This window comes from Aptenodytes forsteri, unplaced genomic scaffold, assembly GCF_000699145.1.
Source record: "Aptenodytes forsteri isolate BGI_AS27 unplaced genomic scaffold, ASM69914v1 Scaffold68, whole genome shotgun sequence".
NCBI classification, from domain to species: Eukaryota; Metazoa; Chordata; class Aves; order Sphenisciformes; family Spheniscidae; genus Aptenodytes; species Aptenodytes forsteri.
In genome coordinates, this window is record NW_008795382.1 from 1,766,471 (window position 1) to 1,791,251 (window position 24,781).

At 43.9% G+C, this 24,781-nt stretch overlaps 1 protein-coding gene across 1 annotated transcript; it reads left to right on the forward strand.

The window, feature by feature from the left end:
• The first annotated feature begins 342 nt into the window (after positions 1–342).
• On the forward strand, positions 343–17,385 carry TRAF1 (TNF receptor associated factor 1). The gene is made up of 10 exons (XM_009280612.2): positions 343–558; positions 2,254–2,338; positions 6,096–6,194; positions 7,766–7,927; positions 11,328–11,390; positions 12,184–12,249; positions 12,983–13,420; positions 13,925–14,102; positions 14,703–14,851; positions 16,052–17,385. The coding sequence occupies exons 1-10, from the start codon at positions 350–352 to the stop codon at positions 16,265–16,267; spliced, it is 1,665 nt and encodes a 554-aa protein (XP_009278887.1). The 5' UTR covers positions 343–349; the 3' UTR covers positions 16,268–17,385.
• Positions 17,386–24,781: the final 7,396 nt, after the last annotated feature.

The following is a 24,781-nucleotide window of genomic DNA, read 5'->3' on the forward strand; positions in this document are numbered from 1 at the left end:
AGCTCTGAGATGATGGCAATATTTACTTCATCTTTCTACAAGCTAAAAAACTCTGGAAAGAAACCCCCAACCTTTCATTTCAATATTTTGTGCATTTTCGTGTTGTGTTTGAGGGAAATTTTAAATCTGTACAGTAATTTCCTGCTGGTACCTGGTCAAACCCCACTGTGACATTTAGTCACACATGTCAGCTACAAACTCAATTAAGCAGATCACTAGATTACTCCACAGGTTTGGAGCTGCTCATGGGCTTTGATGCCTGATACATTCTCTCACATCAAAGTGAGCGTGTGTCTGCTTGTTTGAGCACCTATTTTTTTTCCTTATCTCTGACAGCAGTTTACTTCAGATGGCTGAGAAAACAACCAGAGGCCCGCAGGATGTCCCCGGCTCTTCTCCTGATGAAAATGAATTTCCTTTCGGATATCCCACTAACATTTGTGAGGATGTGCCTGATCAGAAGTACCTGTGCAGCAACTGCAATAACATTCTGAAGAAAGCCCTGCAAACGCTCTGTGGGCATAGGTACTGCTCAGCCTGCCTCTCCTGGATTGTACGGTAGGTCCTTGCTACAGAGGGTCACACCGCCATGGCGGATTCAAGCGCTCCTGAGAGCTGTGTTGTGCCACTGTGCTCAGTAGATGAGTCTGTGGCTACCTGGCCCACAGGACCACAGTCACTTTACTATCTGGAAGTACTTACCTGCGCTGGACTGCAGGCTACTCTCTACCTCCTCTTGTTTCCAGTGTGAAAGTCTACAGAGTGGGGAAGGTTGGGTTACTGGGCTTGACAGATGTCAGTTTTTCTGTGTGTAAGCGTGAGATAATGATACTGATTTAGTCTTGAAGAACTAGTGCAAGGCTGACTTAATACTTGCATGGGACTTTACAGTCCTTTGATAAGTGACGTTACGGGATTTTAATAAACATTGTCTTAGAGTCTGATTTTTAATAACTCAGCTGGGTCACTACATGTTAAGGTGCTGCTGCCAGTAGTGACAAACAACGACAGCCGTTGTCCTGGAGAACCTGAAAACCAGGAGCTGGGTGGGGATTTGCTTTGATTGATTAGCTGCTTCTGTCCTGCCTTTTCTTTTGACGATTACGCCTTGATCCAGAGCCTTTGGAAAAGGTTATGTCTGCCCTGCAGGCGAGAGGTGAAATTGCAGTACAATTCCATGTCTATGAGCTGACTTTAGCTTTGATGTTTTGGAAGACAGCAGCTGTCAAGATTCAGTGACTGGGCTTTAGTACTGGCTAAGTAAGTCGAAAGCCTGTTACTGTGCTTCTTCATGGATGTTATTACTAGGCTAGTTTGTGTATGCCAGTTCATGCAGTCCCAGCTCTGATCACAGTGCGGGGCACCTGAAAAGCTGAGTCAATGCACTGGCCACTTGTGATTTGAAGATCAACGTATAATAATGTAAAAAATGTATTGAAATTAATATATTTGACCAACTTAATAAATCTGTTACTGTAAGTCTAGAACAAAGCCCCTTAAATGAAGCAACATAAACCGTAAATTCAGAAAACTGTTAGCAGAACGTAACCGGAATTGTTATAGCTTCCCACTAGAGTCTTACAGCACAAGTGGGAGGCTGGCTCAAACCAGCTAATCAGTACAGTTTGAAATCAGTTATGCTCTGGTCGGATGGATGCTTTTCTGATGAGCTTCTCGGTCTGTGTTAGTTCATTATTTGCCTGGATGATCAACAGCACTGGCAATGAAATACACCTCTAGTAAAGTTCTATTTTTTGCTTTTCCTATATAAAACTCTACGCTAAATATTTTGAGAGTAGATCAAAACCTTTTTTAGGTGCAGTAGGATGTTAACTCTCTAGAACTCAATTCTGCACTGGTTCTACTAGATCTTTGTAATTTGAAGTCTGTATATCTATCTTGGGAAAATGGGCATTTTATGTGTTTTCATGTTACCTTTCCTACATGGTGTTTTTGCATAATTCATGAGATAAATAGGTTCCCAGCTTTATTCTTTTTTATGATTCAGGCTGCTCTTATTTTGCTGCAATACAGATAAGATTTATGAGCCTAGTCCTAGTCTTGAGGAATAGAACAGCAGCGGTTTTTTGACGTCAGTGTGTTCAAGAATTGGCCCTTTAATGAACAAGGACTATGGATTCTGAGTGGAAATTACAATTTCCATGTTTTTATTTGTGTCAGTGTCTATACAAAGACCTCCTAAACTACAGTACTCCAACTGATTGTTACTTCATTCTTCTTCCTTTTTGCCAGAAACAATAAAAATGCGATTTGCCAGAAATGTAAAGAGGAAGATCCCAGCACTTTAAGTGAGGGAAGCCTATTGGCAGAAGAAAGGGTAAGTTGTAGTTCACAGTTCATTAATTTATCAGTAACCATTCTCTGGGCTACTCTATAGTCATCACTGGACTACAGTTTAGGAGGGAATAATCGAAAATGTCATTTGGATTTCCCACAGCTTTTGATTTAAAAAAGTATAATGGCAGCCTTAGGCCTTTCCAAGTCTGTCAAGTTCTGCAGCATAAAATCCCACACACTTCCATATAATTAACTTTTTATTGTCTCAAAGTAACCAGTACTTTCCTACTTGTAATAATATGTCTTAGCTGTTATTTACTATCCTTAATAAGTACCCTAGTGGATTTTCCAGTCTCGTGGTTCTCTGTACCCTTCAAACATGTTACCAAACCTACAGGTGGAGCAACCCTGAGAAAAAAAGCTAGGGTGTAGGCTAGCCAGCTGAATTGCCTAGAAAGTGTTTTGACAGCCAGGGTATCTGGAGAAAATAGTGGAAGACTTAGAGCTGAACATAATAATTGATAAAAACTATGCCTGGCAAATGTTTCATCTGTAATTTAACGGTGCAGATCTCTTTTGCTGTTGTGTGATTTTCCAGGCAGACCGCTGCTCTGTTCTATATCCAGAATACAAACTGGGCCATAGGGCTCAGTCCCAGCTTGTCTTTTTCCCTCCTTTCTGATTACATGCAGGAATACCAAGAGACACGCATTCTGTCTAAATTTATTAGGGAAAACCGAAACCCAATAGGCAGCTGGCAGTGAGGTAAAAGGCAAAGTTTAGGAAGTGGCTGCAGCAAAATAATGAATCTGCAGTTAATGCTGAACTTGGTAGTATCTCAGAAAAAATCCTCAATTCTGCAATAAATTTCCCAGTAACAGACTTTCATGTGTCATGTAACCACAAATAAGTACAGCTAAACCCTTATGAACTTCTTATTCTATGTTGACTGTCAGTTCTCTTATAACTTTGGGATTTCTCTGCTGTGGGATTCTCACTAAGTCTGCTGGGACTTTCTGTAGAATCTGTGGGTGGGTTGTTGTAAACAGGGCCCCACTCTTGCAAGCTGATCTGCCTGGGCAGATTCTTATGCCTGTTGAGAGTCCAGATGAAGTCAATCACCACGAAGGCATGAGGATCTGCCTGTATAGATCAACTTACAACAAATGGTTGGAGTTTGTAAACAACATGAATAATGAAGATCATTTAGAAGGTTTATTCTTTATATCTATTCCTGATAATCTCTGCTTTTCTTTTGCTGTGGTTTTGCTTAATGTTTCTTTCCTATGCTATGTGTTTATATTTTAAATAAGATACCTACACAAGGAAAAGAAAGGCCCTATCAGGATGTGTATTTGCCTTAGCTTATCCCAAGATCTATTTCTGTGGTAACTCCCATCCCTTCCCTGTTACACTTTTAATTTATGATCCCTTCCTATACAACACATACTTTAAGTCTTATCATGGTGCTCTTCATCAGTATCAGCTACCGAGCATCTGCATCTGTCACTGAAATCAGTTAGAGGAGTGGGAGCATCCTCCCAAGCCTCTGCTCACACCCAATCTGCTGTCATTCATGGGACTGGTTTAGGAGACAGTTCTCTGCTCTGAACTGAGCACGAATCACTTGGGGCTCTCCCCTCCCTGGCTGTGTTAGAGCAACTGAAGATCCTGGTTCAGCTGCAGAAGGCCAACCTTAGCTGGAGAGAAAATAAGCACTAGATTTATCCTGGAAAGCTTTTGGTTGGATTGATCCGTTTGTTAAACTTGTTGCTATACGATCTTCCTGACCACATGAGCGGTAGACCAGAGTCCTCCCTTAGCTAGAGGCCGTAAGACACGCATCGTGTGGGTCAGAGTGCCGAGGAAGAGTGCATCTGGCAGCAGTTCTTGGATGGGACATGGTAGGGGACCTCCACTTGTGTCACAGTTGGCTCTGGGACAGGCAGGACTGGGCAGATATGTGTGCCATGACAGCCACTCATGATCAACATCAGCAGCCCCTGCACCAACATCTTCCTTTGAAATAGCTAAAATGAGAGAGTGGAGATGTGCAACTACAATATATCAAATTGGAGAGAAATATTTTCTGTTTCCTTCTGTTTGACCCAGAGCACTTTTATGTCAGTGAGAGTCATCTCATTTACTGTATGAGGGTCTGACTCAGGCCCCTAAAGAAGTTCTGTGCAAACTCCAGTTCCCAGATAAGAGGGCAGAGGTTTGGGTGAATATTTTGGAGCAGTGACCTGTGCAGATAAAAGAAGAGATGAGGATTTCCTGCCTTGTTTGTTACCTGAGTAGTGTCCATAATGATTTAGCAACTACAAATGTGAAACAAAAAGCACAGGGAATGCACACAGCAGTAAGAAACCCATGCACTGCTGGGACTGTCCCTGCAGTTAAATATGTTTTAAATGATCTATTTTGTAATGTCAGGAAATTCCTTTAGTTTTTCTTTTATGACACAGGGGGAAAAAGCCACCATGTGTCTGATAACTTGAATTTCTTTTCTTTGATTCTGCTCATAAATTAGACTAGAATGTTTCAGAGGCTTGGGCTGGTATGCTTTCACTAATTGTACATTGATTGCTAGCTTACTACATAAACTCTTCCATACATGCAGATGGAGCAATACATGTTTTTGTACAACCTACATGATTTTTTTTAATTCCTTGTTTGTGGAGTTGTTTGCAATTTGTGTGCAAAGTTGTTCTGGGGTGGACTTTGCTTGCAGGTTGAGATTAGGAAAGGAGTTTCTGTGAGACCTTGCATATAGAAATGTATCTCCTTGTTACCGTTTGTAGAATTGGCTGTGCTTCTTTTGTGTGATTCAATATGACAAATGTAGGTAAGTCCAAACGTCTTATATCTAGCTGAAAAAAAACAATCGAGAATGTTGATTCTGATGATTTTGTTTGCTTTTTTTTAGCTCGTTGTGTAGAATTTCAGTAACTTTACTGAAATGTGGCCATCATTTGTAAATACTTTCCTCCCTCTATTTGTAAAGCTTCCCCCCAGTTCTTGCCTTGCTCTGTGTTATGTTACGTGGGAAATCTGCAGTCCTCTATATCATGTACTTACCAATAGAGTATCTAAAAACATGCCATTAAGTTTAGTAGGGCTTGTTCCTGTGTCAGCGTACCTATTTTGATTGTGCAAAATGTAATAGTAAAAGTGTGTAGCGTTTCATAATTTACATAATGATTGTAGAATTCTTCATGGTTAACATAATAAAAAAATCTACGTAGTGCAAAAAAACCCCGCTCACATATGTTTTCCATTTCTTTAGTACACAGTGCCATACTAAATGGAAACAGCCATGGTCTGAGAAATGTACTCTGACTGCAGAACAGTCTCAAGTCCTCTCTGCAGCACGTTTAGGAGGTGTTAATGACCGCAATAATGAAATGCATTCGTTAAGAGTGGCACATGGCAGCACCCTATAGTTAGGGTCCTGTCAGCACATTCATTGCATGTGATGTATTTCAGGCTTCTGTGAAAAGAAACTTAAAATAATAGCTGTAGTTTGCTAGGCATATTTTCAGCAAATTTATATCACATCAAATAGTTTATTTTTGAACCATAAGAAAGAAATTATTTAATAATTATTTGGGCTTCTACTACACCAAGATTAACTTGCTACGTTAGTGTCTTATGGCAGTACAGTAAATTTTTTTAAAAAGAAGGGATTTATCAAGATCTGAAATTTTGACACAGTCACCTTATTCCTATGTCAAAAGTGCATGCTGGAGTACTTTCTGACCAGTGTTTTTTTCCTTACTGTGTTTACTTTCCAGGCTTTCGGTGATGCTGCCATTAATAAAGAGATTTCTGAACTCAAAGTACACTGTGTGACCCTTGGATGCAGTTGGTCTGGTATCATGAAAAATTTTGAAGTACGTTTAAAGGCAGTTTATTTAAATTAACGTGCACTCTTACTTGAATGGGGACAAAAAGACAATGAAACTAGGCTCTCAGCAAACACAAATTAATGCAACTTCATTAGAATCAGCAAAGGTATCATGATTTATACCAACAGGGTATCTAAAAACATGCCGTTAACTTTATTAGGGCTTTGACCAAGTCCAGAACATCCTGAATGATTGCGAAATTAATGTTGCACAAATTTACATCAACTATGATTTTTTTTCCAGTGAATTTACTTATTATTTAAATGCAAGGATACTACAGGCAGTTTTTGACAGACCAGAATACTTCAGTCTCCAGGACATTGTTATGGGCAATATCCTTAGTATGTTTTTATAAGAGAAATAATTTCCTCCCGCCTAAATTATTCCTATTGATTGAATGTGTTCATCGTACTTTTCAGACTGATGTGAAATGCCCCAGGTAAAATATTTAAATGGGCAAGATCTGTGACTCTGCCAGGCAAATTAGAATAATGAAAAAATGCAGATAATTCTGATACTAAAGCAGCTCTATTTTGGTCCCCTGGTGTAGGAACAGAGGGTCTTTCCGCATTTAAAACAGAGAATCTGCTGTGTACCTTGTATGACTGTGTATCTGATAAACATCTGAGGTGCTGCTGCCTTTTCTTTGCTAATTTTGCACAAATTTTCTATTTGAGTGTATTCCTCTTTAAGGAAAAATCTATCCAGTTTGCTCAGCTTCATAGTCTTGAGAATTGGAGCCCCTCTCAGCATGAATACATGGCAAAATTGATTTGAGAGTTGGGCGTGTGATTGAAATTGGCATTTCTGAGCCTGTTCTGTAGGAGACAGCCATCTCCCTGTAAAGACAAAATCAGTTGTGACACAGTGCCTACAGAAGCGTCAGTAAAAGAGGTCAGAGTAAATAGCTTTTATTGAAATATTGTGTTTTTAAGAATCTGAAAGTAGACCTGTTGGATGTAGTTATGAAAGAAGTAATGCTGGTATTTTTCCTTGTTGAGATGAGAAGATACAAATGGTGAAAAGGAAATGTTTTAAAAGTTATTTTGAATATAGGTAAGGGTTGTGTCCTAATTATTGCATAGAAGGTGTCAGACATCCATTCTTTTATGCTATGCAGAGATGTCAGCAGACTAACCACATTCATCCTACCAGCTGGAGCAGGCTGGTCTCAGTGCTCAAAAAAACCCCCAAACCCCACAAAAAAACCCCAAAACCAAAAAAACACCCCGAAAAAACCCAGGCTAAAAGTTAGGGATCTTCTAAGACAAGGAAAAAAGCTGGGATCAGGATCATGTTATTTTCAAACAAAAGCACTAGAGAGAGACAGTTCAAGGGGGGCCTCATGTTTGAATTTATCAAAAGTTGTTTGTTGGGGTTTTTTTAAGTTAAGAATTAACAAAAAAAAAACCCAGTAAAGTTGGTGAATTTTTCACCAGTAGTCTTGGTAACATTGTGGAGAGGGACTTTACCCAAGCTTAGAAGAAATGCAAAGATCTAGGCTGGCAGAATGGTATCTGCAGTTTACATTTTGGTTTATAACTTTTTACTTCCAGGAGCATCAGAGCTTATGTGAATATGCTTTAATCCCTTGTCACACTGGTTGTGGACACATGGTGATGAGAAAGAAACTTGCAGATCATTTGGAAAATGGATGTGTTAATAATGTGACAATGTGTCAGAAGTGTAAGCGGAGCTTATCCAGTAGCGAATACCAAGTAAGAACATTTCTCTGTTTCAAATGAGGGCTTTGTACTAATGGCTTAAATAATCTATCATGACATTTTTCTTCCTGATTTCATGAATGCCAGTGCACTTGGAGAATATTTAATTTTCCTGAGTTTGCTAATTTTTCCATGCATGTGTTGGAGGGAAGAATGAGCTGTATTTGATAGTCTGCTTGCGATGTTACAACAGAGAGGGAAATAGCTGTGTGCTCATCCAGGGCTTGGGCAGCCCATGTTTTAGCTCCTGTCTCAAAGCATGTGTCCCAGTATGAGGTAGGTAAGAAGCATAAGAACACAGACAGTGGCAGGGAAAAGATCTTGAAAGTGGCTGGATTTTTATTCAAGCTAAAACTGCCCACAAATTTGTAAGGCAGGCTTTTGTCAGATAGTATTTCTATTAGATATGATCAGGTCTAACTCTCCAAATTAGCGGCAGTGTCCATATAGACCAGGAAGAGCATACTCTGAATCTGCCAAAAATTTCTCAGTGACTATTTAAACATATTTAATTTATATTTTTTATGTTTAAGTTGTGTTTCCCACTGTTGTGACAGGGACTTGCAAAATGTATGTGTAACACTCATCTGTGCCCAGCATCTGCTCAAAATCATCTTTAAAACAACTTTTTTTTTTTTACACAAGAATGTAGTCAATCATCAAACTTTTATGTTGCTAAACCTATTCCATTCTTTCTTAAAAGTAATTACTTTCTCCGTCGATGCTCAAAAGTATGATAGCAGGGCAACGTTATGTGTTACTGACTTGCAGATTTTAAGTCCCTTTATATGTTCATTTTAACTTAAATAAAAGGTGCTCTTTATTTTTACCCATTTTTGTAGATGCAGCACGGTACAAATTCTGGGAGTGGTCTGAGGGCATAAAGTGAGCTAATAGAAACTCTTCTGTGTTGCTGAAGGAGGAAATGCTGAAATTGGGTGGGGCAGATCAAAAGTGATAGAAAATTGTCTGTTCTTATATGAAGAGATTGCTGAAGATACCTTTTCAGTGGCACACTTCTCAGCCTCATGACGGAAGTGCATCATCTGTTGTTTAGGACATTTTGTGATTAAAAACTCCTGGAGCAAAGCAACAGCAGCATGAATGAGAGATGCCTCATGCCTGCTAACACTGCTATGTGTGTTTTGATTTGAAAGCTCTGGAAATGTTCTCATCCCAACCCCATCTAACTTCTGACCCTGTGGGCTCTAATATCACAGAAAATGTTGCTGGGGCAACACTCTTTTGGGGTGTAGCATAATGAATATTGTTCCCTCCAGATGATTTAAAGAGAATAATTTTGTCCTGGAATGTGGGCAAGGTGATGTTAAGACCTACATGGCAGGAGGGTTGTGAATATCTCAAAAATGTAGCCTGAAGTAAACAGTAGTGGATACCTTTGCATGTCATAACTGTCACAGATTTATGCCTTTCCAAATACTGAGCTGTAAGATTTACTCAACATGGGGGTAACAGTCCCTCTGGGGTAAGAATAAGGCGCTCTTGCTAAAACATGCTTCTTGGGAAGCTTTTGCATGTGCTCTTCCTATCTTCCTAACTCCTATAGAGAGAGAAGAATATCTGGACTCAGGCACATTTGACCAGTGCTAAATCCATTGTATGTTTCAGAGAGACAGTAAATACCAGAAGGTGGCAACACTTAATCTCTTTCAGCCTTCTGTAAGTGCAGTAGGCAGGCTGGAGGAGGAAACCTGAGCCGTGCGAGTGTTCCCCGAGCACTTTTCTCTTTTCAGAGGTCTGTGATACTGCAGATCCACCTCAGCAGGCTTCGTTTTCCTGCAATGAAGAACTGTTTTCCTCCCACTCATTCCAGTTAGCTATCATCTAATTAATTTTTTGGTTAGGAAACCTTGGCAACCAAGCAGGGGATTGGCCTTGAGATGTTGATTTTTCTGACATGATTTGTGTGTATTCCATGTATCCACAATCCTCTGGGAGCAAATAGTAAGTTTTGGGCACTGCTCTCGCTCTCTCCATCTTAGCCAATCAGTTATTGGTCTTGTGATTTTTGCATTTCCATATTTTAAAGAAACTTCTCACCAGCCCCTCTCGCCCTCAAGAAATCAGCAATCTGAAGGAGTCAAATAGCAGAAAGGAAGAAAATAAAGGCATACTTTGTGCAATAGCTAGGTTACAGAGTATTAAAAATGAGTTAGAGAGTGAGAAAAACCTATGGCTGTATTTCTGAGGATCGAAAGAGAAACCTCAGGACTCTTTGCAGGGGAGACTTGAAGGTTGCTGGAATGGTTTTATCAAAAATTTCTAGACTGCTATAGGAAATGTACTGGCATGCAAAGGCGTTTATAAAGATTAAAGACAGCTCCCCTGAACAGTATGAATTGAAAGCTGACAGTTGCTGTGTTAAATACATATATTACAGTTGTATGAACCAATGGCAGGAGGATTACTTTACCCTTTTTGGAGCCAGAAATGGCAGGAAGTTTCGTGTTAGTGGTAATGCATTTTGCATTAGCACATCATGATGGAAAATTTGGATTCCAGCCTTCAAAATGTTAATAAGCAGGATGCAAGAAGGGTCTGCACATTAAGCAAACTATATGAAGTCAACCCAAGAATAGTTTATATTTGGGTTTCCTGTATATTTGCTTTCTGTTCTGTAATCCACCTGCATGTCATTGCATATATCTGTGTGTGTACATATATGTGTGTGTGTGTGTGCGCGTGCACATAACTATGGTTTGAACTGGGCAAGACTTGTACATTACCAATCGTGTATCAAATTTCCCAGGGTGACCTTGCAAAGCGTTTGTAAGTAGTTTCCAAAAGCTCTGGGCCCCATAAGTGAAAGATCACACTTTGTACTTTCACTTAACATGTATTGCATGTGGAGATCCGTCACTGAACATGTCTGCTAGGCTGAGAAGAAGAGTTATCAGCTTAGAGGCTTAGCTTGAGAAACCTCTGAGTCTGCAATTCGTTGTACAGGGGACAGCAGCACCCGCTTTTAGCAGATGTGCTTTAGTCCCAGATTTCTGAATGTTATTTCCTCTAAAAAGAAGCCACAGGACTCTGCAGCCTATTGCGTAGTGAGGCCCAGAGCGGGCGCTCCCTGGACAGGGGTACAGGATTTTGTACCATGTGTTGTGGAGCTCGTAGTGCTTCTGGGGAAGTTACCCTGCTTTCCTTTACTCTTCCTTAAATCCACACCTTCCAGGAAGAAAGCAAGAAACTTATTGTAAACTTTTTCTTCCATAACACAGAATTGCTTGTAGAAAAGCCTCCCAAATCCCCAAGTTTCTGTAAAATGGGAACAGCATTCCCAAACACAAGCTTTGTTTCAAAGACTCCTAAATAAAGGTGCTCAATGACTTTAATAATGTACTGTATTCTTTTCTTCTTGTTTTGATGACAGGAACATTCATGTGAAGGCAATTTATGTAAGGAACAAAAACGTGTGCAAACAGAAACAGAAAAGGTAGGTGAAAGATGAGTGAATGCAATACAGCTTTATTACAATTCATAAAAGTATCACTTGTTCATTTAGATTAAATGAACATCCGAGAACATCTTCAGATATGGCAGTTGTATCTGGGCGCTTTTTACAACCCAGCATAGCTCTGCTGGCTACCTTCTCTTCCCTGCTCCCACAATTAACTTTATTAAATTATCTTCTCAATTAATCTTACAAAAATGGGGAAATGTTTGTTTCTTTTCAAATAATCAGGGAGACCCACATGAGCAAAAGAAGAGTATGTTGGGTAGCAGCATATTTAAAGAGACATGCTTTTGGTTGTGAAGGGGACTAAATCTGAACGTCAGTCAGAGCTTTTGATCTGATAGATCCATTCATTCCCAGGACGTGCTGCACGACAGAGCTCTTCTGTGCATTCTCTAAGAGCAGGAAGAGGGTTGGAGTGGCACAGTGTTATCCACTGTGGTGGGCCACTTCGCTAATTGGCATCTTATTTATAAGAAATTGTTTCTAGGGGATCACTGTGGTTTGTTAAATTATGTTATATCATTATGGAGTCTGTTAGATGGACGCTTAACTGCCAGGCTGCATGCAAGAAACTTGTAATCAACCACACTCTTGATTGATTTACCAATGAATTTTCAAAGCTGGTTGGACACTGTAAGCTGCAGTAATGCCTTGACTTCAGTTAACCTGATTTATAGCTGCTGGGGTTGTGGCCTAGCTGTTTGTAGGTAAATAAAAAAATCCCTTTCAATTGGTATTTGATTAGTTTCTTTCCTTTCTTTTTCAACAGAACTGCTCTACACCCTTAATCAACAAAGATGGGTGTCGTTTTTCTGAAGTCGGCTGTTCATTTAGGGTGAGTGAAATGGCTGCCTTCAGGAAGGTGTCAAATGGTGTACAACTCAGCACTGTGCCTTTGCTCTAGCCAGCCTTTGTGTTCAAGGTAGTAGGCCTTGATTTAAATATATCTTTAAGATAAGAGAGGAAGTCTACCCACTTCTAGTAGACCAGCAGAAGTGATGTTGGAACTGCCATGGTTACAGAGGGTGTGTAAGGTGCAGTTCAGCCAGTGATACTCTGTGTCCTGCACTGTGCATTCACTTCAGATAAAAATAGATGTTTATTACAATCCCGCTGGTTTATCAGATATGCTGTTCTACTCTGTTTTGGATATTCCCTTCAGGGTAACACCTCTTAAAACAGTAACGGGTCTTCTTTGCATTTTAGTTTGCATCTGTTGCCTTGTCTCATCTTTTGTGCACAGTATGTGTATTAAATATTGGCTTATTTGAGATTCTTGCTGGGACTCTGCCTGGCATCCTGTTCAATACAGAAATTGTGGACAATTGTTTTCTTTTTATGTAGTATGTGTACACATGTGAACACATAGCCTAAATTGGAGGGCTTGTTGGTTTTCCTCTCTCCGTGTCTCCTCTGAGAATCGGCTGCTATGTAGCTGGACCTGTGTCTTGCAGTTCTTCCATCCTGTCTCTCCCAAGAAGTTAAAGGGAACGTTGCTTGATTTGGCCCCAGGCCAGTTATGGTAGTTGTATGGAGAGTGTGTTGACAGTGTCGTCGTCTTCTTACAGGGAAGCAAAGAGAAGATAAAGGAGCATGAAAAAACTGCAGTTGGGGCCCACATGCTGCTTCTGCTGCAGCACATAAAGCAACTGAAGGCAAGCTTGTGCACTGCTGCCAAAGCTCCAAATGGTTCCATCCCGCAGTCAGAGCTGAATGTGAATGGTGCAGGAAAAAGCATCTCTGATCTGCAGATCCCAGGGGGGCTGGAAATCAATGGGGATCTGGAAGTAGACTGTTTTTCTGGACCTTCTGTTTCTGAAGATGAATCTGTTCTGCAACAACTTGTGAGGGAGAAGGTGATTTCTGAGCTAGAAAATAAGCTACATGTGTTTGAGAATATTGTGGCAGTGCTCAATAAAGAGGTGGAGACCTCTAACTTGGAAATCACAGCCTTTCGGAGACAGAGTGAACTTGATCAAAATATAATACGAGGCCTTGAACTGAAGGTAAATAGTTATGATAAGCATTGTCTGTGTGCTTGTTCTATTGATAACAAATATTTACACATATCAAAGAGAGGTGGTGTAGAGATCAGGACAGGGATGGACACAGGAATTTGAGCTGTGAAGTATTAAGTTCTGAACACATCTACAGGATCCTTTTGTTGTTTTGGATAAATTTTCAAATGGGGATCTCTAACATTATCTAAATCTGTGTTTAGGTACCTAGATATTCCTGAGAGTTTTGAATGTTCAGAATTTGCCATGATCAGACTGTGAGCAAGCAAGACAGTTGTTTAAATGACTGATCCTCTTAAAGAAGCATTATGCCTGGAGGACCAAACAACCATCTATCCAGTTGTTTGCCTTATGTGTTGACACATAACTGTCACTTAAAAAGAAATCAAAGGAGACCCTCCAGAACATGAGGACTCCAGAACAGTTCTGCTACTTCTGCAGCACAACAGCCTGGAGAGGGGGGCTGATGGAGAGCTGATTTGTTTTTTCTAGATTGCAGAGTTGCACCGGTGCCTGATGCAGAAGGATGCAGGCCTGAGCAGTCTTCATAAGAGTCTTCTGTTCTCTGAGCAAGCTTCCTATGATGGGGTCTTTCTGTGGAAAATAACAGATGTTGGCAGGAAGTTACAGGACTCTGTGACTGGAAGAACAGTCAGTTTGTATTCACCAGGTAAAACACATGATGTATATGTGTGTTAGCAAACCCCAGTCCTTTAGAAAACCCACTTATTTCTCTACAACGGTGCTTCTTTCTGCTCATGTGGACAAGAGGTCCTTTAAAATAGCTCCTTAAACTAAGATGCTGTTTACGCAAAGACCTCATGCTCTCCTGCCTGTAATTCAGGGCAGCTGTGATGTGCTCTTCCACAAAGTCAGGTTCTGTTCTGGGCTTTCATTTTGCAATTTGCCCTCCGCCGCAGCTACTTGCAGTGACATCTGCTGGATCCGTCTCGTCTAACCCACAGCTTGGTGCCTGATGGTACCGAATGGCTTTCTGCGGCAGTCACCTCCCATGTGAGAAGTAATTTGATTAGGTAAAATATGCTTGCGTGGCTAATAACAGGTAATTTTCACCGAGGCGTGAGGCACTAAAGGATTCCAACCACTGGATTTTCATTGCTTATAATCTCCAGGGTGTACTGATTTGTCTGTTCTCATCGCTGTGGTAGCAAAACACATCCTACACTATCTTTTCCCATATGTCAGAACACTCACTATGTCTTTTTTTTTCTCAGAGGAGTCTTTACTAATGAAGAGTTCTGATTTTCAGCTTTCTACACTGCGAAGTATGGCTACAAGGTCTGTCTGAGAGTTTACCTGAACGGGGATGGGACGGGAAAAGGAACCCACGTGTCCCTGTTCTTTGTTGTCATGAGAGGAGACTACGATGCTCTGCTCCCATGGCCTTTCAGACACAAGGTAAGAAGGGCAACCCTTTCACATCTGATCCTAGCATAAACCCACTACTTCTCCCAGTGAACACAAAGGGACTTTTTCTCTTAAGTTTAGTGGAAGTTGGAGCATTTGCCCATTTTCCTCTCCGATGGCTATCAGTCATACTGTAATCTTGGGAAATAATTTGTCTCTGAATGGAGTGATTTACACACAGGGAAAGCTGCTCTTACCGAGATTCCATACTGTGCCTTGTAGGATTTTCAGACACCAGAATACCAGTGTTTGATATATCCCAAACTGTGTCCACCTGGGCTAAAGCCAGAGACACATTTTTTCCTGGTTCTTGCTATACAGAGATAATATCAATTTATGAGGGAATTACGATTTGCTGCCTGAAGCACGGGTGTCAGAAATGTGGGGTTAGAGTTCTGCTTACAAACGTGCCATAGATGTCTTATGTGATCCTGATCTTATTTTTTCTCATTTTATAAGTGCAATCTGATAATGGCAACAATGGTTAGAAAAGCAGTGAAAGTGTGCACAAGGTGCTGGTCTCTGTTCTAGCGCTTGCCTTCGTGTGGTAATAATTCTGTAAGCCTTTCATATACATAGCTTTACTACCATTTAGCGGCCAAAAAAAATAGAAATCAAAGTTCCCAATCCTCACTGTATTAAAAAATTATTACAGACATTTCACGTTTCAAGCTAAAGAACAGTGAGTTAATAAAAGTGGTAATGAGATGGGGAGATTCTATACAGATAAAGTGGTAATGAGATGGGGAGATTCTATACAGATATTTAGGTTGTGTCTTTTACATATTTGCATACAGGCAACTGAGCTGTTTCTTTTGATTCCAAACCACAGTAACAGAATGAATGTAACAACTGTAACCAAACTCAGGGTTTGTTTAAGTTGTCAGGAGAGAGAGGAAAAAAGTCTTTGGACTGTGCAGTTCTCTACCAAGAAATAATCCTTTACTATTTTATTTTATTTTATTTTATTTTATGGGTGGCAAGGTTTTAAATACTTCATCTGGGAACTGTTACAATATCCCTTGTTCACATTAACTGACCTTGCAGGTTGCGAAACATCAATTATATTTTGTGTTTAATTATCGATAGAGCATCCAGCTGCTTTTGCAGCATGTTTGCACTTCTGTCTCTGATATTTCCTGGTTTATTTTTCAGTTCAATAACTCATCATTGCCACATTCTGTTTTTCAGGTTACATTTATGTTGCTTGACCAAAATAATAGGGAACACATTATTGATGCATTTCGGCCGGACTTGACTTCTGCTTCATTTCAGAGACCAGTGAATGATATGAATGTTGCAAGTGGTTGTCCCATGTTCCTCCCTTTGTCCAAACTACAGTCACCTAAATATGCCTATGTGAAAGAAGACACACTTTTCCTTAAATGCATTATAGAAACAAATTAGTAAATCTTGAAATATGGGTGTCTGGTAAATCACCCACTGAATTTCAGTATTTTACAAGAAAAAAACCCATCAGCTTGAGACCTTGTGTTAGTTTTCACGTGCACACAAAATCCAGAGAGCCTGAGCCTACGCGCCGCTGAATCAATTCACATCAGCTGAAGATCTGCCTGCTAGAGTTAGCTGCTGCTGAGCATGCCCAGTGCCCCACCGAGTGTGCTGTTGCAAATGAGGTCTGTGATTATTTCATCAAAGCACTCCTGGTTTAGACGTAGGTTACAGTCACCCCCCTGCAGATGCACTTGTGGAAAAAGGCGCTGTTCTTTCTCACGCCCGGCCCAGGTGTGGGTGTCATTCTGCCTAGATGTCTGGCAGGGAGCGTGGCCCGAGCTCCCTTCTAGCACCCTTGGGTTAATAGGTTTCTGGGCTGCAAGGGGTGAAGCTGAGCTTTCCCCATCCTCCGGCAGCACCGCGGCATGTGCGTGTCCCTTTCCCAGGAGGTACGGAGCGAGCACCTGTCAGACCGTGCTGGCTGGCAGCCCTGATGTGGGATTTTGGCCGTTCCCCCACCAGGGACAAGGGCAGATTCCTTCCCCTGAGGCACCGATCGGGTGTCTCTGTTTGTGCTTATTGATGACCTTGAAAGCAATGAGTTGTGGATAGCGTTTGTAGCTTGAATTCCTTATACCAGATGATTTATTTCTTGCTATTTATTTTAGACCTATATTTATGTGCTCTGTGAAGAGATGTTCTATTGCATCAGCAATCGGTGACCAGATTACACTGTGCCTTGGGGAAATTACCTCTTGTATTTCCAAAGGAGTCATTTGACTTTCCCATTTCAGATATGGAGCTCTGAGGGTTGTTAACCCCCAGGAAGTCCAGAGCTGCCCGTCCAAGCAGTGGTAAGGACCCCTCAGTAGCTTTGTTTTAAAGTGCTCAGTCACTTCCTGAACCTTCAAGGCAAGTGACTTATTAGAAAGTGTTGATCTTTTTTTTCTTGCTTAATTCTTTTTATGTGCTCTGATGTTTAAGTATTTTCACACGCTAAAATAGAAGTAACTACTAGAAATGTTTCTTTTTTTTTTTTTAAATTGGGGTAAGGAATTCTTTTTTTTTTTTTTTATAAGCAAGTCAAGCTTGGAAATGTCTGAATGTGTGCGAAGTTCAAATGCTAAACCTTATCCCCAAAAAGCAGCAAGCCTCACCCCCTTCCTTCTGTGCTTAACAACTGTTTGACGGAATCAGTGGAGTTGAGCTGGGTTTTGGTGCAGCAGTTTGTGAACTTCCAGCAAACTCATGCCGTGGTACAGCTTGCTTGTGCGGGACTGCGAGACATTCCACGGGACGGGTGGGACTGCAGTGCACAAACCCAAGGCCTGATCTTGCAGGCAGAGGCAGGTGTGTGTGTATAAGTGAAGGGCCTTTATGCAATCACTTTATTCATTTTTCCTCTGCAATATTTCCCGTGTCTCAATTGAAAACACAAAGCCGACAGACAATATTGTGCCCGCTGCGTGAGAAGGGAAAGGAGAAACTGTTTGTCCACTTATATTTTGCAAACCATGGAAACCGCAGCCGTCTAGCAGAGCTAGTGAAATGTCATGTGCTGTGACTAACCTCCAGCCTGACTGCTGGTATATGAAGAGATTTTTCAAATCTCTTGTTTCTATCTTGACAGCATCCTTTAAAATAATTAGTTGTGATGAAGTATCAAATTTCAAAAAAACCCACCCCATAAACAAATATCTATCAAGGCTTCTTTGGGAAGGAACTGGATATTCTTTGCCATCACACGCACAGTCTCTCTCTCTGTCTTTTTCTCTCTCCCATGTTTAAAATGTTCTTTCAGGGACAGAAAGTTATTTTTCCAGTAATGTGCCAGCCCCTGTAACCACACTGGAGTAATATGCCTAAAAATATTATGCTTTTCATGGCTGTGTAATTTTGACAAGGGCTGTATTTATTACAATCATTCATATTTTCTTACAATTTTATTTATTTCCTAAATAAAGCTCACTAACTTAAAAAAGGTTTGTGTGTTATTTTCACTGTAAAATAGGCAGTTGAGCAACTTGGATAGCGGTTTGCTATAGAAACAGCTGAGCAGTGCTGCAAAACTCACTTATTTCTACAGCAGTAGCACCAAGCAGGTTTGCCCAGCGCGGGGCCCAGCTGTGCTGTGCACTGCCCGGTGACCCAGAAATAACCAGCCCCTGTCCCAGAGAGCTGATAATGCCAACAGTCAACCGAGGCGCTCGGGGTGAAGTGCCTTGCCTGTGGTCCTGCAGGAAATCGGTGGAAATTTGGGGAATGAACCCTAAAGCGTCTGTCATGTCAGTGCCATAACGATCGGGTCACCTTTTCACTGCCTGTGGAAGTTGGCGTGTTTGTATGGAAGACGTAGCACCCAATATATGGGGGTTTGACCTGGAAAATTGAATAAAGGGTTGTACAACTCCGACTCCCGTGGCGCTACCCCCCCGCCAGCCGGGCTCAGCGCAAAGAGGGGTCTGGGGGCAGGGAGGTGAGCGTGGGTGATGATGGCATGATCTGGCACAGCGAGCTTATTTCCAGAGCCTCTTCTGGCTACTGCAGCCAGAGCGGAGCGGGAGGGGGGCGGCAGCTGATCTTACAAGAATTACTGCAGATTAAGATAGTGGTCGGCTCTGCCTGGTTGCCAGGGGAGTCAGAGTTGCTCCATACCTGCGTAAGCTTTTCTTGGCCCTCGCTGGCTGTGGAGCTGCTTTTCCACTGGGGGTTTTTAATTAGCTGCTTTTATCATAGGGGGCATTGACTTCCCAGGGCGGCTTGGCTGCCTCTTTGCTCCACTGTTACTTTTTTGTGCAAAATCCTGTTCCATGTAGAGCTCTTATTTCTTAAAAATAATTAGGAGGGGTTTCCTTGTGTGTGAGAGACAGAGAGAGAGAAGGTGGGGGGGGAATGAGTAAAACCGCGTGTGGGTGAGGGCTGGGGAAAGAGAGAAAGTGTGTGGGAGAGAAGATGTGAGTATGCATGAGGGAGAATATTTATGTGTATGTGTCTGCATCGAGGGAAGCAAAAATATATGTGTGTGCATATGTGCACGTGCAGGTTGAGAGATAGGTCCAGCGGAGAGTGAATGACCCGACGCCTTCGTGCTTTTGTTTAATGTGATTCTACCAGGAACAATTACACTGATTTTCTTCAAATCCTGTGCACAGCCAGGACTTCACTGATGGCAGGAGCCCGGTGTCGCTCCAGGAGGGAGGTCAAATCTCACAGCAGCAGCACAAGCTGCAGGGAAGCAGAAGCATCCAAACTGGCCGAATAAATACCCTGGAGAGAGGATGCGATGCACCGGGGCTCTGTCCGTCCTGGTGTGACTGATACCAGGCTGTGCCTGACCTGCCCCAGACACGAGAGCAGGGCAGGATGGGGTGGGCTGGAGACCTCGCTCAGCACGTCCCTTCTGCAGGGGGGAGCAGGGGGAGCCCATGCAGTCCTCGCCGGGGCGTCCTCCTTGGAGGACAGGGGTGACGATGGAAGAAGGGACCCGCTTGGTAAAAATCAATTTTAAAAGTTTATTGGAAGCCCTTTAGTTCCAGTTTTCTTTCTAGCCATGGATTCCCAATGGGGAAATCCCTGAAGTAAAATGGGAGGAAAGCTGCGAGGCTCCAGAGTTTGCAGGACCCTGTGCTCATCGTCCCGCAGCGCAGGGCTGGGGCAGAGGTGCCTCTGACCGCTTCGGTATGAAATCACGAGGAGCATCGCATGGAGCCAGCTTTTGGGATGACTCAGGCCTGGATGGCAAATGTCTGCAAAGGGAGGAAATTCGTTACCAGCTGTGCTCGCGGGGCCGACAGCTCGTTGGTGTAAAACCGTCCCCGGGATGGGACGTAGATGAAGCGTTGCTCATTTACAGCAGGTAAGAGCCAGCCTCGCAGGAAGCAGAGGCAAGCTTAACTGCCATAAAACTTGTGAAAGTGGCACGTTTATTGTGGGCTCTGTGTGTGCGCAATTGATGGAAAAGTCTTGAGATTACTCAAGGCCCAAAACAGCAGTGGGGGACCCTGGAGCCACAGGCTCAAGCCACAGGACGGAGCCCATGGAGGAGCATCGTGGGCTGGATGAGCAGGACTGGCTCTGGGGCTCACCTCGGCTCCTGAAGAGCAAAAGCAAAGAGTTGGAGCCTGTTGTTTCTGTGCTGCAGGCTGGGGTCCGGGCTGGGAACACCCTGCTAGAGGAAAGGGGGAACAAAATCCCCTAAGGCAAGCGAGGGGCCACCAGAGCCACCCATGGGGCCATGCCCTGGACTCAGGGGTGACTGGTGGAACAGAGGGTGCCTGTCTGCACAGCATGGCACCGCATAGACACAGCCCGAATTCTTCTTGAACACTGATAATTGCAGTTGCACTAACAGGCATTTGCTTCCTGCAGTTTTGTAGCTGGGTAAGCAGTGCAAACATCCCCAGTAAATACAGATCTTCACTCTCCATTCTTTGCTTTTCCCCTGGAATAAAACGGGCTTTTCTTTCTTTCTTTCTTTCTTTCTTTCTTTCGGGGGGGGGCGTCTTTTCTGAGCCGTGCTCAGGAACTGCAGACGTGTACATAACATATCTGTGTCAAAATTATGTAAGGGCTCCATTAATATAAAACTTGCACAGCTGTAAGAACACTTCCAAGCTCTTCATGTCTTATGCAATTGCATAGAAGCACGCAAAGAAAGTTAAGTTAAAAAAAAAAAAGGATATGGATTAAATTCTTGCTAAATAAACAATAAAAAGACATGAAACCCAATGCCTAAATGCTCTTCCTTTTAAAGGCACAGCTGGCATAAACCAGCTGAATGTCAGATTTAACTGCTCTGATTCTAATTACAACCATACCTTTGTTCGAATATGCCCTTTGGTATATCACTTTTCTCTGAAAGGGCTCGAACAAGAGCTAACTCCCCCTGTCCTGCGGCGCACGAGGCACTGCTGGAGCATTACCGCGTCCATGTGGAATGCATTGAGCCGCAGCGCTTTCCAAACACGGGGCTCCGCTCTGGGCTCTGGTGTTCCTGGAACAGGCTCCTGATTTTCATCTCCAAGACCTTCAGCCACAAAACCGTCTTGATAAGGAAGCGGATGACACTTACTGGGAAAGAAGCTGAAATCGGAGCGGTATCAAGAGTTCTCTAACCCAGCAAATCACTTCTGTTGCGGAAATGAGCAGCCAAAGTGATTTTTTTTGGTCTGGACCAAATCAAATGATGCAGAAAAATCAAAGAGAGTTTTAGTGAGTTAAATCAGGACCGGTTGCTCCGTGTTTAATGGCTAGGCTGGCAAAGAGTCATAGTGCTTCTGTAGCTACGATGGTCTAAAATAATCAAGGACAAGGTTTGTAGGGAAAGATAATATATTTTTTTAATTGACTAATAAAGCTGAAAAAAAACAGGCAAACTTTTAGGCTTATAAGCCCTTCCTCAGGACAGGAAAAGAACTCATAACCTCGCACACAGTCGCTTTGAGCTTAACTTGGTTGTGTTGGTCAATCAGGTGGTTTCAGAGAAAAGGTGGTTGAGACCCGTGGAGCAGAGGGAAGCGCTGGCTGAGAGAGAGATAACCATGTCAATAGCCCCAAGTTATAGTTGTAGCTGCTTTTATTGGCATGAATGCGTCATATTTTGCCAGCTGAATCTCCAGATGGAAATGGCACTTGTGAATTGTTTTGAACAGTGTACGAGGGAGCTGCGCCGAGTCTCGCAGTCTCTGTGCTGCAGCCCCACGTCGCTCGGCCGCAGGAGGCTCCGGAGCGGCTGCAGCCAGAGCGAGTGGTTTCTGCAGATCCTGTCTCCACATAAGGCCTGTAGTTCATAGGCAGCTTCATGTTTGGGTTTCCATTCAATATTCCTCGGCTTCGGTTTCCAAGACTACAAGCAAACATACAACCCCTCCTCCCACTCCTGTTTTCAAAGAAAGAAAAACACTGTGAAAAGAAGCTACCCGATTTCTGGGCAGTTTTCAAAGCAGAAAGAAAGGCAGCGCCGGGAGCTCCTCGCCCTGCGCACACCACAGGCTCTGCTCTGGCCAGGGCTCCCGCTGGCTTCCAGCCGGGCTGAGCCGCGATTCTCCGGGTGCTCTGTCCTTGTGCGAGAAGGAAAGCGCCTTCCCCACCTTTGCAAGTGCAGGGAGCGGAGAAGCGATTAAAAGTTTTTAAGGACAAAATGGGGGCGTCGGAGTAGTTAACTACCTGGGGCTTCATTCAAATCATTTTGCAAATGCTGGTTTTGTTTGGAAATTCAATAGCAGGGAAGGAGCTGAGGCGACCTGCCCTGGGAGCCCGCGCTGGCCCCGCTCCCCGGCCGAGGAGGGCGGAAGATCGCCGGCACTTGGCTTTGCACTGTCGCTTAGTGTCTCATTCATTTCTGTTCATTTGCTTACAGAATAGTCTGCTTCTAACGACTTGATTTAAACGGGGGCTTCCTTGCTTATGTGGCACGGAGAGCAGGTCAGCATCTTCTGCCGGCTCTGCATGCCGGGGCACCAAGGTCTCTTCAGCTGGGGATGTGAGAGCGGCACAGAAATATGCATGTCGGCGTGGGCCCGGGTGGGTGCTCCTTCCCCAGCGGAGCGTGTCAGGCGTCGTCCCACTGAGGTCCCTGGAGTCCCACCAGTGCGAAACCAGTCACTCAGCTGTGTCCGACCACTGCGCCCGCTCCAGGGGCTGCTGGCAGCCCCCCGCCAGCGTCTGCCAGGAGCCATGAGCCTTCGCACAGTGCCAAAGAAACGGGATCTCCAGTGGCTCCCCGGACTCCCCAAGGGTGTGCGGGAAAAGCCGGGCGGGTGTGCAGAGGAGGAGGAGGAGGAAAAAGAGGAGGAGGAGGAAGAGAAGGAGGAAGAGGAGGAGGTGGGCAGCACCCAGTAGCTCACCGCAGCGGGAGCTGAGGCCAGGCTCGATGGGGATGGTGTGGCAGGAGGACCCGCAAAGAAACCAGAGTTAAACGCGATTGCATGGCTTCTCGTGTTAGGAAATAGAGGATGCATCTCAAATTCCTTTTTTTTCTTTTTTGGGACTTTTGTTCCAGGGCAAGGTTACTGTGCTTGGGTTTGGGGTCCCCTCTCTGTGCTGGAGGGTTTTCAGTAAGGTTATCCCTGCTTACACCTGTGGTGAACTTGATCCAGTATTTGATTTACGTGTCACATCATCCGCATTCCCATGGCAAACGACCAAGATGCTGCAAACAAAAACCATGGTGGTTGGGGAGGAGGGTGTAAGAATGTCCCCGTTTGATGCTCCACACGGGGACAGGCTGGGACGGGAGCGCCGCTCTGCAAGTGCAGCAAACGGCTCGCTTTCGGTCAAACCCAGCACCACCAACTGCAGTGAAGTGAGCAGCGGTGTTTGTCCAGGGGGAGAGTTATGGTGCAAGAGTTATTTTAATACTGCGGTGACTCACGGCTAACACATCATGACTCACCACAGAGTTTGGTCGTTTGACTGTTTTGAAGATGCGTCAGGTTCCCCGTGAAGGCAAAGGACGGTGTTTCATGTCGGGGAATGAGCTGCCATTTTTTTCAGCTGCCTAAACCTCTGCAAACACGGGCCCAGCGGTTGGGCGTAGGCACAGCACGGCATGGCTGGGCATAGCATGGCACAGCAAGGTACGGCATGGCACGGCCTGGCGCGGCACGGCACAGCACGTTGGGCCCCTGCCCGCCACTGTCTTCACGTTGCACTGGGCTTTGCCTTACACACCAAGAACTGCAAAGCAAAGAGAACGGGCCTTCCATCGCTTGGGGAGCTGCACTTCCCATCAGGTTCACAGGTTCGGCATCGCCGGCACGCTGCCCAGGGCTGGACGCAGCGCCGGGAACACTGGGATGCCAATGTTTTATGGGAAAGTTTGATTAAAAAAAATTATTCCTAAGATGACAGAATTACACACAGGTGTTTAAAGGGCATTTCAGCACTGTGCCATTCACTCCTGATGCCCAGGGGAGCTGCTCACTTGCAGTGGAAGCTTTTCGCGGGTGTGCTATGAGCACCAGCACGGGGGAAGCCACCCCACGGTGCTGCACAGAGCTCATCGATTACAGGCAATAAAATTCCTATCAACTCTGCTTGCGCTTGGCCCAGACCCTACACCAGGAATCAGCTTCTCTACTGCCTGAGCAGGCCTGAAAACATTTCTTTTTTGGCAGCACTTTCCAACAAACAGCAAATCCTTAAGATTTCTTCTTGGCACTGACCGAAGCATTTTTGCAGTGATTGATTTTCTCTGTTGAGATTCAGAGAAAGGCTACCCCCGTTTCTAGGAATCCAGACGAGCACAGGTTGTTCCCTCCCACGGGACAATGCCACGCATGCGGGGCACCCCTTGCCCGCACCCCATCCCGGGGGACCGGGGGATGCCCCTACCTGTCTGCAGCTGCCAGTCAGGGGGAGGGCAGGCAGGGAGGTCCCCTGCGTGTGCCACAGGGCGACGGTGCCCTCTCCATGGGTGGTGGGTGCGTGGCCGGCCCCGCGTGCCCCCGGGGACCCCCAGGTGCG